This window comes from Lepidothrix coronata, unplaced genomic scaffold, assembly GCF_001604755.1.
Source record: "Lepidothrix coronata isolate B3197 unplaced genomic scaffold, Lepidothrix_coronata-1.0 Scaffold274, whole genome shotgun sequence".
In the NCBI taxonomy this organism is placed as follows: Eukaryota; Metazoa; Chordata; class Aves; order Passeriformes; family Pipridae; genus Lepidothrix; species Lepidothrix coronata.
Window position 1 is genome coordinate 410,800 of NW_016690454.1, and position 18,602 is coordinate 429,401.

The 18,602-nt window shown below is 35.2% G+C and overlaps 1 protein-coding gene across 2 annotated transcripts in view; it reads left to right on the forward strand.

The window, feature by feature from the left end:
• Positions 1-18,602, forward strand: part of KCNH7 (potassium voltage-gated channel subfamily H member 7) — a 223,188-nt gene that overhangs the window by 176,640 nt on the left and 27,946 nt on the right. For both annotated transcript variants that reach the window (XM_017836297.1, XM_017836298.1), the window contains 3 exons: positions 4,117-4,516; positions 5,251-5,450; positions 15,639-15,891. In XM_017836297.1, coding sequence (XP_017691786.1) covers positions 4,117-4,516; positions 5,251-5,450; positions 15,639-15,891 — 853 coding nt within the window. The remainder of the gene's footprint in view (positions 1-4,116; positions 4,517-5,250; positions 5,451-15,638; positions 15,892-18,602) is intronic.

Here is an 18,602-nt window from a genome sequence, read left to right on the forward strand (position 1 = left end):
AGAAAAGAGTTAACTATGTTTGATGCCATAGTACTCATATTCAACAGGTTTATTTACAGGCTGCAAAAAAGGTAGCAGGTTAATGATGGTTTTAACATAAAATGTTAAGGAAATTATTGAGAAATTGAGGACTTTACAATGCCAAGAAATGGTAAAGGGCCCCATAGCAAATGAAATACGGCTTAAGCAAGAGCACATTAATGCACATTGGAACATAGTTTGAATTACTCACACACATCGGTGGGTCATTTGGTTTAAGAAAGAGACAAGAGATGATATTATACCTTTACGTACAGTACATACTTGAAGAAGAACTCATGGATAATAGCCTTTAAGAGAAGGACTTGGGAGTTTAAGTTGACAAAAAGTTGGGCATGAACCAACTGTGTGTGCTCGCAGCCCAGAAGGTCAACAGCATGCTGGGCTGCAGCAAAAGAAGAATGGCCAGCAAGTCAAGGGAGGTGATTCCGCCTCTCTAACTGCCCTCCACCTGGAGGACTGCATCGGGCTGGGAGCCCCCTGCACAGGAAAGCAGAGGGGCCACAAAGATGACCAGATGGATGGAAAAACTCTCCTATGAAAACAGGCCTAGAGAGCTGGGCTTGTTCAGCCTGAAGAAGAGAAGACTCCAGGGAGACCTTATTGTAGCTTTCCAGTACCTAAAGTGAGTCTATAACAGAAAAGCTTTTTAGCAGGGCCTGTTGGTATAGGACAAGGTGTAACGGTTTTAAACAAAAAGAGGGTCTGGATATAAGAAAAATTTAGACTGGATATAAGAAAGAAATTTTTTACAGTGAGTGTGTTGAAACCCTGGAACAGGTTGCCCAGAGAGGTGATGGGTGCTTCATCCCTGGAAACATCCAAGACCAGGCTGGATGGGGCTCTGAGCAATCTGATCTTGTTGAAGATGTCCCTGTTCATTGCCAGGGGGTTGGACTAGATGACCTTTACAGGTCACTTCAATCTAAACTGTTTCACGACTCTACTTAGCTCATGGAGAGAATCATGTAGGCATGAAGGAACCATTGCAGGCATAATGTAGCCTTTATTTTTTGTGCTACTACTACAGTCAAAACAGAAAAAATACATGTTTAGCACAGGCCTCCCTCCTATACTATAGCTAGGAAAAATCAAAAAGCATTTGAAAAGGCCAAATAACAGAATAACTACATGAGGCGAAAAATATCAAAAACTACACTGGCTATTCTGGTTAACAAACTGTTAGATTTGCAAATTTGAATATATAAATAATGCAAGGGAAAAATCTAAGCTGTTAAGTTTTACTTTTCCCTGTAATTCTGTTTATTTGCAATAAAAAAGTAAATTTGACAAAATAGAATGCCTATTTTGGCAGAATCTATTTAAAATGGGTATTACCTTAAGACTTTTATTTTTTTAATAAATCTTACCAATTAAGAAATTCTTCAATGTATTGTAGGGATTTTAGATTGTAAAAGTATTTAAATATGTTCCAATAAATTCTAGTTTATGCAAGAAGCTAGGTGCAGTTTACCTAAGTGCTAAATGGAATACTGCTTGCACTGAATGTACTATAGTGAGGAAAATGATCCTGTACTCATCTTCTACCAATCCAGATTCATAGTTTCAGTAGCTATGAGAAGGGAAGGAAAGGGAAAAGGAAAAGGAAAAGGAAAAGGAAAAGGAAAAGGAAAAAAAGGAAAGGGAAGGGAAAGGAAAAGGGAAGGGAAAGGAAAGGAAAAGGGAAAGGAAAGGAAAAGGAAGGAAAGATCCTGATATGATTATCCAGCAACTCTTGAACTTGTAAACCAGCAGTTAGATATGAACAAAACAGAGCAGCAAGCAATCCAGGAAAGAAAGCAACAGCTTGGTATTTGCAGACATTAATTGTTGGTACCAGATGGGGTAGGCTGGGTAATTTATAGAGTAGGACCTCTACCTCCTTACATGTTGTGTGATCAAAGTATTCCAGCACATCAAGAAAATTACTTTGCATGACACATAGTTTTGAATCCAAGAAGTTCTGTCCCTGGCCAAGTGACACGTGGGAGGTGTACTGTTACTATGTGAAGGCTACATCTATGCTGAGAACTGGACAGCGTGTAAGGTGCACCAAAACTTGTAGATCATGCTTTCCACCTCTATATTTTAGTGTCAAAGCCTCTCCACTGTGCTAAAGAAAAGTAAGACTCAGGATGACTTTCTTGATGCTTTAAAGCAAATCTATCCTCATTCATGCCGGTTTCACCACTTTCCACATACTCCAGAGCTCACACTGATATAGTATCTAAGCATAGGATTGGCATTGAGGATGAATAATATTAGCAAGTCTTATGTTAAGAATGGGGTGGAACACTGTTTACATATTCTGGATTCTCAATCTACTATCTGATATATTTAAGGGGCACTGTAAGAATATCCAGCCTCTTGCATAACGTAGAGATATACATCTCTATACCCACCTCATCCCCACTTAAGGGATCATAAATATATAAGCCTGATTCACCTTAAAAAAAAATTACCTAATGTCAATATTCACATGGTTCTGAATCTCAGCCTAGGCATAGCATTTTGAAGGATATAGTCTCTCAGACTGTTGAGCTCACAAACCTTTTTTATGTGGTAATGAGACATTCACCCTGAAATTATTCTTTGGGATGTTAACTTGAACAAAGGAGTATTCCCTACATCCTCTTGCTCATCTACTTATAAAATATGAATAATATATTGAGTTGTTCACTGAGAAATGCAGCCAAGAAAGACTCTTATTTTGTTCCAAAGGATTTGGGATTTTACTCAGAAACATGGTAGATTCAAGGATTTAATAAAACATAAAAACTAGTCTAGTACTTTTTGCAAAAAAGCTTTAATATGATGCATACTACTGTCAGAGTGCTTTGTGAGGCTTGGAAAACTTTTCCAGTGTCATGTAATATACATGCATGTTTAAAAAAAAGTAGGAAAAAAGCTTATTAAAAATGTATTCAGTCTTGGCATTTACTGAATACTTTAATATATGTTCAGACTTAATGCAGAGAAAATATTAGCTGAGTTATTTTTGAAATCAAGCAGTTCCTATTTACAGTGTTTTCCATCATTTTTACAAGGAATAAACAAGTATGAAAATCATTTACTAATTGATGTTTACAAACTTCTCTTAATAACCTTTAGTTTCCTTTAAAAATATCCAAGCCTCAAAAATAATGCAATGAATAGTAGTGCAGGTCTGCATTAAAAATCTTGGAATATATTCCTGGTTTCTAAATGCCTCAATTTGTTTTTTTAATGGTACAGTACTTTTTTACTGGTTTCTACCACTACACATACAAGATGCAAAAAGATTCATCTGGAGTCTGGCAACAGTAATTTTTCCATGATTTTCTGTTCACACTGCTTCATCTTCTTTTACTTGTATAGAGTGTTCTTACTGTTACAAACAGGAAGGATATTCGTAGGTCACAGAAACACAGAACATGTCAAACTGAAAGGGATCCACAAGGATCATTGAGTTCAACCCTTAGCCCTGCACAGGACTATCCCAGAGAGTCACACCATGTGCCTGAGAGTATTCTCCAAATGCTTCTCGAACTCTGCCAGGCTTGGTGCTGTGATCACTTCCCTGGGGAGCCCGGAGGGGTGCCCAGCCAGCGTCTGGGTGAAGAAACTTTGGCAAATTTCTGCCCTATTACTTCTCTCTTCTAGAATATGTGTGCCCAGAGCATTGCAAGGAGTTTTTAAGTTAGGATCGAATATAGTTACACAGCCTTGTTCAAAAATACTTATTACCTACATGGCCTACTAATTATGAGTAGTTCCAATAACTTACAGAATTAATCATGTCAAAAAAATCATTAATCTAATGGATCATTTAAGTCCATTACAGTGCATTGGAGAGTCCAGAAAAAGTAAAATATTCAAAGTGAAAAAAATATTGAGCAGATAATGACAACTTCAATATATCTTAATTTTAAACATGCATTTCTTATTTTCTTTGCTGTTCTTATAATGAAATTGATAGTTTCAAGAAAATGAAATTAAGATTACATTGAAATGGGGGGGAATTTGCAGTGTTTTACTCGTGGTAACTATTCAGGACAATACATTTGCTAACAGAGAAATTTCTTCTTATTTTTACAGACAACTACATTAATAGGTCTTCTGAAGACAGCTAGACTGCTGCGTTTGGTGAGGGTAGCACGGAAATTGGACAGATATTCCGAATATGGTGCTGCAGTTCTGATGCTCCTCATGTGCATATTTGCACTAATTGCACACTGGCTTGCTTGCATTTGGTATGCCATTGGAAATGTAGAAAGACCTTACTTGGCTCACAAGATTGGCTGGTTGGATTCTTTAGGAGAACAACTAGGAAAGCATTATAATAAGAGTGATGCAAGCTCTGGACCATCCATCAAGGACAAATATGTTACAGCACTTTATTTTACCTTCAGCAGTCTGACAAGTGTAGGATTTGGAAATGTGTCTCCAAACACCAACTCAGAGAAAATCTTTTCCATCTGTGTCATGTTGATTGGCTGTAAGTAATTTTATCGTAGTTTTTTTAATCTTATTTTTTTCTCAGTGTTTGAGCAAATAGCTTAACATTCTAAGCTAATAAGATTATAAGCGTGCAGCCAGAAGGGCAAATTCCCAGGGAAAGCAACGTTGTATGCAAAAATATGTCATGACTCATTCAGTGTCAGGAAGTAGTCAAATTCCTTGACTACTCAAAATCTGTTATCCAAACTGTCAGAAGTTTTGCGTTGTGTATAATTTGTGTAAGCAAATCCTATATGGGATAGGAAGCTGAGTTTTGAGTGGATTTAGGAAACTATGGCCCATCATATTTGGATAATCATAATTATATTTTATTTTTCATTTAAACCCTGAAGCTATAAATGTGTGCATAGCTTTTTAACTCTGGCCTTTGTTCTTAGCTTGAACTTAGCCTTAGTTCCTTGGTTTTAATTCTACAAAAGTCTCTAGAATTAGGTGAACCCAACTTACAACACTAAACTCAGGTCTACAAATCTCCAAAGATAAAAATTACCAACTTGATTATGATTTAGTGTTTAAGCCTCATCTGCTAACTGAGTAGGTACTCATACAATCAAATCAATAAAAAGTCTCAGGTAAACCAATTCTACATCTCTGAAAATGTAAATACTGTCATCTGAGCTGTTTTACATGCAAAGTACATTGTAAGAACTGTTGCACGATCTGCAAAAGCCGGTGTTATGACTTAAGTAAGTTTTGTTTCTATTTTTCCAGCATTAATGTACGCTAGCATTTTTGGAAATGTGTCTGCAATAATCCAAAGACTCTACTCGGGAACTGCACGATATCACATGCAGATGCTGCGAGTGAAGGAGTTTATACGCTTTCATCAAATCCCAAACCCTCTGCGGCAGCGGCTTGAGGAATACTTCCAGCACGCATGGACATACACCAATGGCATTGACATGAACATGGTATGTTGTTCTGTTTTTCAGGCAGCAATGCCGAGGAATAGATAAATGCATGAGAATTTAGAGATCGCAAATGTTTATTATTTATGAGCTGTAAAAGTACAAACCTGGGAAGGTGAATATACAGCACTTATTGAGAACCAAGCCAATATAAGTTTGGCATCCAAAAACTTAACTGCCTAGGTTATCACAAGCTATATCAGAAATCTGAATTCGCACTGAGAATTGCAGATGACAATTATAAGCTTAAATAGAGGAAAAAAATTCATAGGTTTCTTATTTCAGACATACCTGTTTCAGAATTTATTTGTTCTTTGGTCTGATTTTCCACTTCCAGTATCAAACAAGATTTTGGTGTGTTGGTATCTGCAGTTACTGTTCTATAAAACCTGTGGAGATCAATTATTTTTCAAAATCCTACTGTGTAATCTAGAACACGTATATTGGGAGTGAATTGAAGAGGCAGGTTTATCTGCTCTTTTCAAAGTGAAATATTTGAATTACATGATAATCTAAACAGTAGTTCACTTGCATTCACAACCACGTAATTTTGCACTGAAAATCAACACAGTGCTACTAACCATTTAGCCATCCACAGAAACTTGTTTCTAGGAAGAAAAAAGGCATAACACTCACATTTTCTGTTCTTGATTTTAAAAAACCTGTAAACTCTCCTTATAGAAATATATATTATGTGGCCAACTGGAAAGGAATCACAGTCTGCTAATGAATAAAAATAAGCATCTCTATTTCTGGTTTGTTTTCTGAAGACACCAACATTTTTTTCTGAAAAGTTGACATCGATTTGAAGACCCTGAGAGCACTGTGCATCTTTAGGATCTGTGAATCTATGTCTCTAGAGGGATACTTCCCTGAGCTATTCAAGATTGGAGATTAGAGACTATGCAGAGCTCTCCATAAAGCTGTCAAGAACAAGAATATCTATACATTTTTGTTAAAGTTTTACTAGAAATTAACCTCCAAAATTTTGACATAAATTCAAACAGCTTCCATGTGGTATCTATACATATATTTGTGAATGACTGTCAGAGTGATACAATTTTATGCATTCAGCAGAAACTATGGTCTTGATTAAAAGCTTCTACAAAGCTGAATCACTAAGAGTTTGACCTTATCATTACCATTAAGTAAACCAGATCTTAAAAATAAGACAGAAAATTAAATATCGTGGGTTTCGCCTCCCACTTCCATGAGTGTCCCCTCCAGAGGGCTAACATAACCAGCGCAGAACAAGGATACGAGTATAAACCTCTGCTGGGGATTACTGCAGCGGAAGGCAGCATCAGTAGCTTCATCCTGTGTGACACTGAATGGCCCTAATTCCCTTTGATAGCAGTGGGATTGTGGGGTACTCAACACTTTGCAGGATCATGCCCTTAAGCTGCAGGTGGGTGCAGCCTAAGCCTAAAGTAGCTCATTGAATTATTTCTGAAGATATTACAAAATCATGTGTGCCTTAATTAATTCATTACCACCAATGGATGTACTAAGAACACCTGTTTCATATGAAATAATAACTAAAACTGGATGTGTTGTCAGGTGAAATGTTGCACAATTCAGGAATTGGTGTACTGGAATTAGTCGTGGATTTGTTATTAATGTGAAATAACAACTAAATGGATTAAATTGACCATATTCTGCAATATGATTGTGAGGCAGTATGGAGGCTTTCTTTTAAATAAAATGTGGAAAAAAACCAAGTTTAGTATCTCTTTTTGGTTTATTTTATTTCTTATTCTGTTCACAAATCTATCCCTCAGGTTTTGGGTCAATCACTTAATTTCCTTTAAAAGTGAGTTTGAATGTATTACACTTAGTGCAAGGATAATATAAGAATTGTGTGATTTATGTTGTACTTATGAAAGATTTATCTCTTTCCTGTCTGCTTCACACCTAAATACATGGAATAACACCACCCACTGGTAAGAGCAGGAGGTATTTATATCAAACTTAATTCCAGTATAAAGTGTGGAGAATATCCATGTTATCTGTCGGGTTTAGAGCTTGTTCAATGCTTTCTAATTTTAATTCTAACTTCTTGCATGATAAAGGGACAGATAGCAAAGGGAAATAATCCAAGTAGAATCAGATGTGGGGCAAAATGGTTACTAAAAATTAGACATTAAAAAATGCTAATCTAACCACATTTATTAATCACTGTTTTACCCCACAACTCAAGTCATGCTTTGCCCAAAAAAGGTCATGTGCATATTGGTTTGCATTAGATAGTTGCTCTGTAGGAATGTCACTCTGACAAAGTTGCCATGCTGCTGATCATTCTGCATTTTCCTTTCCGTGAATGCTCTTGGTTCAAACCATATATGCATGTTAGCATAAGCACCAATGAAGTTTTCTTGATTATAAGCCATGTGCATATGAGTTGGACTTGCATGTGTTATTTACTAATTTTGCATGAAATATTTGCATTTACACAAAAAGGGCTAATACTGTCCTCAATGCCACAAATGTTTGATTCCTGCCAATATTTACTTGGAGCTTTTTTGCAAATATCTGAAGGTAGAATTTCATCCAATATATTTTTTTATTATTATTTCATGACTGAAAAATCAAAAATGTAGTCCTCTTTCTCCTTTGAAATATGAAATGCGTATTAATTTACATTTTATATATATATATATATGTACATACAACATATACATACACATACTCATACATATATATATATAAATAAAATTGGAGAATATATTTCAAAAGGTGCTTTAAATTATCTCCATTAATATATTTAAGAATTCAGGAAAAATGGAAAATAATAAATGAAATTAAACAGAAACCCTTATGAACTCAGAAGTAGTACTGCACTAAGACTAAACTTGATTTTCTAAACAAAATCCTACCACTTAGAAAAAAAAAAAGAAGATAATTCTTTATGCTCATTTGAAATGGTTAAATTCAAAATTAGCTCTAAAGACCTGCAGGTGAAATATGCTGAGAACCTTGTTTATTTGTTCATTTGCTCCCTTCTGCTTCATTTCTACATCTTTTTGATTATGTTCCATTACATAATGTATTTTGATTAAGAACAGTTCCACATAATTATGCATGGACTGGATAAACAGGATTTGGGATTTATTTTAATCTGGATAAAAATCTTGATCTATAGAATAAGCATAATTTAAATCATATCCCTATGATATACACTGGCAAAGTCAAATTATATAAAATAATCTTTACAACGCATATTGTTTCATGAAAGATGCCACCTGTCCCAAAGATTCAATCTCTTTTTATTTTTTAAACTATCCTGTTCTGTTTTTCCTAAACTCTCTTTGCCTTCTTTTTTCCCTTTCATTCCCATGTTATCAGTCCAGCACTGATAATAGCATGCCTATGATGCTTACCCTAAAAAGATTACATATTTAGTGTTTGAAATACTTTTTTACGTTCTGCATGAATTTTTACAATTCTGTCCCACCCCTTCTTTCCATGGATCTTCTGTGCATCTGAAGAGCTTTACTGGTTTATTTCATATTTGAAGAGAGTTCAAATATGTAATATTTAAAGTAAATAAGTGGGACAAGCTTTGAAAAGTGTTTAGTCAACTGTACACATTAATGAAAAATTTTGGATGTGGGACAGATGGTTTTTTATTTTGGGTTTTACCCAGTACCATGGAAGAAGAGAGCAAGTCAGAAATTTTATGCATAAATTTATGACTTCTCCTGCAAATATCCAAGGAAATGATTAATTTCACCTTTGTGATAAATTGTCTTAGCCAGCAGAGCACACACCTATCTTGAACCAGCAATGCTACTGTAGCAAATAAAGGGCAGGTTCACCATTGATTTGTTAAGGCATCTTTTGTAAGAAATTGGCCACTGGTACCTACCTGATTGACATCATTACATTTGTTATTTTTGCTTTTCCTCCCACTGTGAACACTTCTTACAACAAAAACAATTCTACCAATAAAAGCACTGCCAGTAATATATTTGAAGCAGAGAATTATAAAAGTAAATTAAATTTCAAAAATAGCAATGAGAAGTTTTTTGTACCATCAGAAGGGTAATGCAAATTAGATGTGTTTGAAAAAAAAATGAGTAGTAAATGGTTAAAGAGAAGTAATGTGTCATCGTGTTGGAAAGGGGTACTGCTGTTTGTCTGTATGTCAGAAGGAAATCATAAGACATATCAGTCAGAAAGTACCTCAGATATAATTAGCTGTAAATCTGTTCTTTCATTTTCTGTAATAAGACCATTTAAAAAACATGAATGTCTGCATTGAATTAAGTAACAGAAAAGAAGACCCTAGAGAAAAAAAAAAAATTCTCAAGAATGTCCATCTATTGCTAAATGATCCTTTATCAGTCTCCCACTGCATTGTATTTTGTGGTCTGAAGTCTCAAAAACAAGAGGAATTATGAATTTTTCAACTATCGTATTTTTGGAAGTATACAGATCTGGTCACTTTCCAACTTCTACAGACTTTGAACTTTTCTGTTGATACAGGAGTCAACAGTTGAAGAAACTGAAATAATTTTCTATCTTCCTCATTCAGCAATATATCATGTTTCAGAGATCACCTTTCAGATGTACTCAGAAAGTGAAATAAGATTATAGAAGAGTGATTCACTGCAGCTCCACTTATTTCAACATAAAACATCACACATCTGTGCTGTGACAATGACTGAAAAGATTCTAGTTCTTGATAAGGTTGTCAGACTTCAATATCATTGAAAGGCGAATTAGCTCATCATCATCATGACACACTGCTTCACTTCTCTCTCAGCTGTTGTAAGGAACTCCTTCATATACTGAAAATTAAAAAAAAAAATCTCTGTATGAAGACAAGGCTTTTTCAGAAAAGCCTCTAATAATCTTTATTATATCTGGAGCCCAAGAGCTGCTGGAGGACAATTATTGCCACCTGTGACCATGTTCATTCTTTTCTAAATGGTGAAAGCCCTTGGAAATGTTTTGACCTTCTATTCATGGAAACAGTTCATTTCTGTAATTAATTATCAGACTAATAGTAAAATTTAAATTTTTGCTGGAAATAAAGCTGCTGAATTACAGAAATGCTTAGCCTAGATGAAGATGTTATGAAAATCTGACACTCAAATGTTTGTGCCAGAACTAAATCCCACACTACTCTCCATCAGAGGAAACAGCTACTGGGGGACAGACGTCCTAACTCAAAATCTATGCAGCGCAATTTGCACAGCTAAAGAGGTTCAGATTAGCCTTAAAATTACATGGCAGAAAGATGAAAATTAAATATATCAATTATTTCATCAAATATATGAATTAATATTAATTTCACTAATTCTTACATAAGAAACTAATAAAAATTTTAATTTTCAATACAAAATTCAAATTTTATTATTCAAGTATTTGGGGAACTTTACTTAGCATTTAGTGATGCCAGTGTCAGCATACACTGAGGACTCTGCTATGCAAGCAGGAACCAAATAGAGATTAAGTATTTGTAGTCATGACACAAAGTGTATTTGTTTCTGCCTCTTTGTACCTTCAACTGCTGAAATTTCTTGCTGTGTTAGTTTTTGCAAGGATCAGTTTCTTAAACCATTCCACAAGGAGAGATCAAGACAAGTCAGGAATAAACCAATAATGTGGGAAAGGACCAGAATTCCTTTTTCAGTTTACGACATCTTAAATTGTCACATGAACTTGAGAGACTTACCTTTATCTTTCCCACCATATGCCCCTCATAAGCATCCCACCTAATTGACCTATCTTGATACTGAAAAATAGATCCCAAAAGACTAGCTACCCTGGAACTATATGCTGGATGCCTGCCACTCATAAGCAAGTCTGACTGATTCTAGGACAAGAAAGCCTTATTCAAAACTAGTTTCAAAATACCCCAAACAGACACACAACAGCCTCTCGTACTCTCTTCAACTGCTTCCTGGCATTTATTGTTTTATCCTATCTATATTTCAAGAGAGAAAATGTGTGACAAAAGATTATATGCAGAATTAAAGGAATACATTTAACTGCCAGGCTGCAGGGACTGAGTCATCTCTCATGCTTGGAAAGGCCAAGAGAGCTGGGACTGTTCAGCCAGTCTGGAGAAGTGGATGATCACAGGGGATCTCATCGATGTAAACAAATACATGAAGGGAGGGTGTAAAGAAGGTGGAAACAGGCTCTTTCAGTGGTGCTCCATGACAGGACCAGAGGAAATGGCCACACACTAAAACAGGAGGTTTCGTTCAAACATCAGAAAACACATTTTACTGTGAGGATGACTGAGCACTAGTACAAGTTACCCAGAGAGGTTGTGGTGTCTCCGTCCTTGGAGGTATTCAAAAGCCATCTGGACGTCGCCTTGGGTTACCAGCTCTAGGTAGCCCTGCTTCAGCAGGGAATTGGACCAGTCAACCCTGCCAACCAGAAGTTCTTTCCAACCTCAAAGATTCTCTGATTCTGTTGGTATGGAATGTGGTATATCCATGTTTAATGACAATTATTGTAGCTAATATCCTAGTTTGCTTCAGTTTGGATACTTTCTAAATAGTTTCTGTGGTACAGATGTCAATATCCGTTCCAGAACTGAGGACAGAAAATCTAAAAATTGTCATGAATTTTTTAATTTATCCAAAAAAACCCAAGGTTATCATTGCCCCAAACAGTTATTTGTCATCTGAGGTTAAGGCACAAAGATGTGTCCAATTCTGTTGTCACAAATATGTCTGATACATGGGTGAGTGATACTTTGTTGTCATCTTGAAAAAGAGAAGTTAATGCAGCTGGACTTCTCTCCTCTTGCAAAAGATCATAGTCTTCAAGGCAGTATGAATCAGGTCCCTACTATCCTAACTAAATTGCAATTCCATGTAAAATGTTTTACATCTCTCTGAATGACATTTTCTCCTCTCTAAGCATGCCACAGAGATAAATCAACCTTATTTGACAATAAATAAGTTTTATTCCAGATAGGAAGAGATAACTGAACTTGGGCTTTGTAACCATCAATGAGAGACAACTGGAGCCTATGGTCACAGCATCCTAAGTGATTCTCTTTTATTTTTTTTTTGGGGGGGGGGGCAGTGAAAGCTGATTTTATGTCTCATTACGCAACTTTTTAAAAATAACTATGTGTATCTCTTATCTCATGAGTTCTGATGCCAAACATGATTCTAACCGTGAGAATACACAATTTTTCTCATCAGGGCCTGGTGGAATCACAACTGAAGAGATATTGAGTGTAAATATAGAAACATATTAGGAAAGAATGCAGCGATTGAAACTCACATCTATATTCAAACAATTTATTAGTTTGGGATTTTCATTTATGATAATTTTATTAAAAAGCATTTACAGCTTTATAATTTCCAATGATTTTATTTTTTGCATTACCTAATCTTGAATTCATATAATTTCAAGAATTTTTCTTGCCACATTGGAGTGTAACTTAAATGTGTTTAAAGACTCCAAAACCACGCAACAAGTGAAAGGAAGTGAAATGGAATGAGTTAGGTTATTTTTAAGTTAATCTTAAGATTTTGAAGACTACATGGATGACTTTCTAGTATTTAGAGAGGGAAGTATGTGTATACATACTGTATTAATGTTGATTCTCATTTTATAATAACATAATTTTCAATACAATTGTTTCAGTAATGAAAATCTAAAAATAGGAAGTGTACATGGAGGTTTGGGTTGGCAAAGTGTTGTCTGTAGTGCACAACATAAAACTTAGTTTGGAAACATCAAATTCCATATAGTGTCAGCTACTGGACTTAGATTAAATACCTCACTACATACAATGTGCATGATATGGTAAGCTTATTTTAACAATGTAGTTTATAACAATGTTTTAACAAATTTATTTTCAAATTAGCTTCTTTCTTGCATTTCCCAGCTTGTACTGATGGAATAATCATTGGAAATCAATGTTATTTTGTTTTCCCTCTAAACATTTGAAAATTGTGGCATTAAAGAGTAAATGTCTTTCCTCTCTGATGTATAAAACTATTTTAGAGTGTAAGCTCCATGGGGCAGGGACTTTTTAGTCACAGATGCTTGAATGGAGGCTGGTGTCTTTCAGATGTTATTGGCATATAAATAACTATTAACTGATATGCAATGATTTTAGAACAGTTTCATGTTAAGTATAAATTAACTATAAAAATAATTTTTTCTTTAAAAGGATATTCAAAATATCTTCAGAAATATAAACTAACACACATGATCTGCATGGTTTTTGCTTAATGGTAAAATACAATTCCTTGAGAAATGAGGTAAACAGCTGATGTAAAAAATTAATACAATTTATTCTAAGTTGTGCTTCTGACTTTCTAACAATTAAAATACCTTTTCTTGTAAGTACTTCCGAATTCAAAATACATTTCCTATTTTGCATCCTATAGAAATGGAGCTCTTTTAAATTTTATTCAGATAGATGTATAGCATACTACTTAATTCTTAACAGATCTTCTATATTCACACGACTAGAGAACAATTTCAAAATAAACACTTGCAATATTTTCCCAATTTTGTATCATTTGACAGATGCATTTGTTTATCAGTTTCTCAGTGTCATTCAGCAAATAAGTTGATACAATCTACAGCCTTTTTCTTTGAATATAATAGCATTAAAATAAAAAGCATAATTGGATACTAAGATATTTCTATGGGTGTGATAGATACTGAAAACAGTGGCACCACAGAATCTTTTCATTTATCGTATTTTCTTTTGCTTACTGTTGTTGAATGTTGGCTTTTTCTGAGGATGTATAAATTTCATGTGGTAATGCCCTAAAGCTCATAAAATTTTGTATATGTTTATTAAAACATTCTGTTTGTTATTTCACAGCATTGATTTCCATTAACAATCATAGAAACATTTCAACTCAATTCAAGGTACTAATATTTCATTTGTAAAACATAGCCTGGCTTGTGTGGACAGAAGCCTCATATCAGAAATGTGTTCATCTTCTTAGTTAGCAAGGGACATGAGTTCTGAATATCTTTGTGCAAAAAGAGTGAGTGCACAGACCTTTATTGTGCTGAAGTAGAAATTAATATAGCAACAAGTTAATAATTTTGTATATATCTTTTTTTCTGTGTGGAAATATTTGCACATTTATAGAAAAATAATGCAGAGGATAAAGAGGAATTAATTAATAGACCGCTCTAATAACAAAAAGACACATCCTGTTCACAGATTCGTAAGACTTATAGCATCAGTACAGGTTTTGCCTTTAGAAATATGCAACAGTTGTAGCCAGTCGTATCCCATTCACATCTTTGACAGCAGAATACAGGGTATAACAAAGGAAGGGTAATGCCTGATAATGTGTCAGCAGGCAGTCACAAGGTGGGCAGTACTCCCATGAAGTCAATAGCAGAAATCTTTATATATTTTAAAGGAATCAGAGGTAATATTATCCTAGACAATTTATAAAAGCTCACACATAATGAGCACATTGTAAATAGCTCACTTCTTTCCTTCTAAACAAAATTAAAATGTTGCCATGGTAGCCAGGAGGAGTCCCATGGTTCTACTTCAGGCAAACTCCCATTGTTCTGAGTAAGACACGAGCAAGGACCACAGCAACTAGCCCTGTGGTTTGCTGAACTAATCATCTGCCTATGTAAATCTGCATTACATCTTTGCTTCAGTGGCTCCTGCTGCTTTTTCTGATAAAAATCCAAGTCCCACAAGCAGAATATATTTAAACATGAAAATCCTAATAAAATGGCCTCCTTTTGAAAAATATCTGATGTTGAGATAGCTCTCATTTTACAAATGTCATGGTTATTTCAGCAGAAACATCTCTTATAATAAACATAGTACTTTTATAATTAATAAAAAAGAAATAGAGGTGTTAGTCCAAATAGGTGAAATTCAGTCAAGACTCTCCCTTTAACTGTTTTATTTGTTATTTTACTGTGGTATGTTCATTCATACACCTTGAAACTCTTTGTTGCAATGAAACAAAGCTTAATAACATATTTTGTAATCACTATATAGATTAGTATTTACATTAATATACACATTGTATAAATTTTGCAATATAGATTACGATATGCACTTGCTGAATGTTAATACTCTGACAGCTCTTAGAGCCACATCTATCTGTATGTCACTTCTTTCTTTTTGTCCAGGAAGAAAACATAAAAATTATATAAAGGAATTTTCACAGCATTCGCATGAAATCCTTATTCTTGCCTTTCCAGGTCCTGAAGGGGTTTCCAGAATGCTTACAAGCTGACATTTGTCTGCACCTCAACCAAAATTTACTTCAGAATTGCAAAGCTTTCCGGGGGGCCAGTAAAGGCTGTCTTCGAGCTTTGGCTATGAAATTTAAGACAACACATGCTCCTCCTGGAGACACTTTAGTGCACTGTGGAGATGTTCTCACTGCTCTTTACTTTGTGTCAAGAGGCTCTATTGAAATCCTTAAGAGTGACATTGTTGTAGCCATCCTTGGTAAGTAGATTATTACAAGACACGTTAAAAGAGTCATAGATTTGGAAAGAAGTAGTCATAGTTGTTCCTGAGGAAGGAAAACTCTGAATATTTTACTCACTCTTATTTAAAATCAAGTAATGAAATGATTTAAGGAGAAAAGTTTACTTTATTGTAATAATTCATGTGTACCACAGAGCTCATAATTTTGGATATCTAAAGATTTATCTTTAGTCAGATACATCCCTAGGTAAATGGTAAGCTGAAAGTTGAGAGAAAGCAGATATTCATTTATTCCAGTTCTGATCATGCTGCAAGAATCAAAGTCAAGGACACCCTTTTCTTGAACAGTGATGAGGGTATTGAGACACATAGACCACCTTATATGCTAACTGGAAGAATCTACTTCAGGTATTCAAAATGTCTTCTAAAGGTTTTCACAAATGTCTGTTTCTGCCCACTGGGCATATAGAAATAGAAGAGAATAACAGATTAATCTGATCTAGGTGTAACAACACCAGTATATTCTCCTATATTGTTAACATGTTCTTTTTTGCATAGCATAGTGAATTACTTGGTTTCTTTTCTAATGAAGTTGGCTCAGGGCAACGCTCAGTCCATCTTGGAGTTCACCTGCAACTGGTGATAACTCTCATGTAAAACCAGTAAGACTTCATTAGCTAACAGCAACTTTAAAAGTAAAATAACTAAAACCCTACCTAAAGAAGACTACAGATTTATTTCTCCAATTTTGTATTAAATAATAAGAATGGAAAGAGTAATTGAGTAGATGAGTAATGATTTTGCTGTACAGAAGCCTAAACTAGTAATGTAACATATGTAATGTCATTCATATGTTTTCCTTTCTGTTTATCAGTCACTGTAGGAACTTACAGTCAAAAAAGCAGCTGAAGCAAGATATGGACTGGTGGCACTATGTTGCTATTAGTCCACTTGTAACTGATTATTCTGCTAGTATCCACAGGGTCGGTATGTGAGCAGAACAAAGATATGTCTAAAGCAATCCTTCCCTAGGTTTAGATAGTGTCATCAAGATAATGTGTCATCTCATGCTGTTCCATCTCATCAGCTGGGTCTGCTTTAGGCACAAGCAAAGTAGGAAGCATGCAAATATAACGCTCTGAGGTTTTTACTTACCTGTCTAAGTGTCCCTGATTATGAGCAGTGTGGTTCATCAAGGAGTTCACCTCTTACATCAAAAATGTGTAAATTTCTTTAGCACTCGCAATCAAGAAAAGTGACAACTTTATGAATTCATCAATTTCTTCCTGGGCCAAGGATGCAGACCGGTCAAGTGTTCACGATAAGCACATCAGATCCCTATGGTCTCACACTGCAGCAGAAACCCAAGTGTTTGCAAGGCAATGCCACTTCCAGCCTACAGCTGCACCAGGGACTGCAGTTTGGAGCCCCACTCTGCAAGCGAATGGTAGTTCAGACAGAAAAACAGGTGTGCGCAACTGCAGCCAAAAGTACTCTATGAGCTCACATCTGTTGCATGATCCATGAGGCAAGATAAGTTGGCTCCAGTTAATGAGTTTGTGGTATCTTGAAGAATCTGCAGAGAAAGAATAGAAATGAATGAAAATTAGTCTGCAATGAAATCACACAGAAACCTAACAAAGTTTATCAATACCTAGCCAAATATTTTTAGGTAGTTGCTTTTTATGAAAAATGTACACACAGAAATGGACATGCAAAACACTCAACGCTTTGTCCTCTAAGGCTGAAAAGACTTGAGTCCAACAGAGGTAACATGAAGTTTTCCCTCAACAAGTATTGCAATTTCATCAAAGAAATCAAAGAGTTTTCTGAGAAATGTTGGGGTTTTCCCACCGCTTTTCTCAAATTATCAGCACTGTCTGATGTGGATGGGTTAAATCTAATCAGTACTGACAAGACAACAGTAATTCTATGTCAAATCCTTAGAAAATAAAATGCCTCTGGAATCTACCATCTCTTTCAGCTTTGCAGACAAGATATAAAAATACTGCAACCATGTCAATACTCTTACTGCAGAAAAGGTGTTATATGCCTTGAATAGGGACCTCTGCATTTATAAACATTTAGGGCAGAAGGACTATATTTTTTAGCCCCTGCTATGTCACTGACCCCTGTTACATTTCATACCTTTAACTGTCTGTTATGTCTTATAACTCTGTTTGGTGAAAGAAAAGCAATAGGTTTTGATTTGAAGACATAGAGATGAAAAAATGATCACTTTTGTTGGCAGTTTATTTCCATAGTAAATAATCTTTATTTTTTAATATATATGCTTTATTTCCAGTATAAAATTTTCTTTCTTCAATTTATTTCCATTGGTTCTTGCTAGGCATTCTTTCTTGTATTCTAGAAGCATTGCCTCCCAAATAATTTTTTTCTCTAAGGAATATATGCAATATAACCAGGTTACCTCTTAATCTTCCTATGTTCTTTAAGATACTTACTGTAAATCAACCCTTAAACTATTTTTTGCATTTTTTAGCTGCTTGCTCACCCAGTTTTCAGCTTCCTTTTTAGAAATTGGAGAAATCAGAACTACTCTTAGTAACATAATGTAAAACACACAAATGTTTAACAGGGAGGCAGAATCATCCCTGTGTTCTTCTTTACCAGTCTGCTGTTTTACCCTTGCTTTGACCACTATTTTTTTCCACAAGCATCGTCCTGCTTTCCCCCCAAACCCCATTTTGCAGGTAAGGCCTGAAACT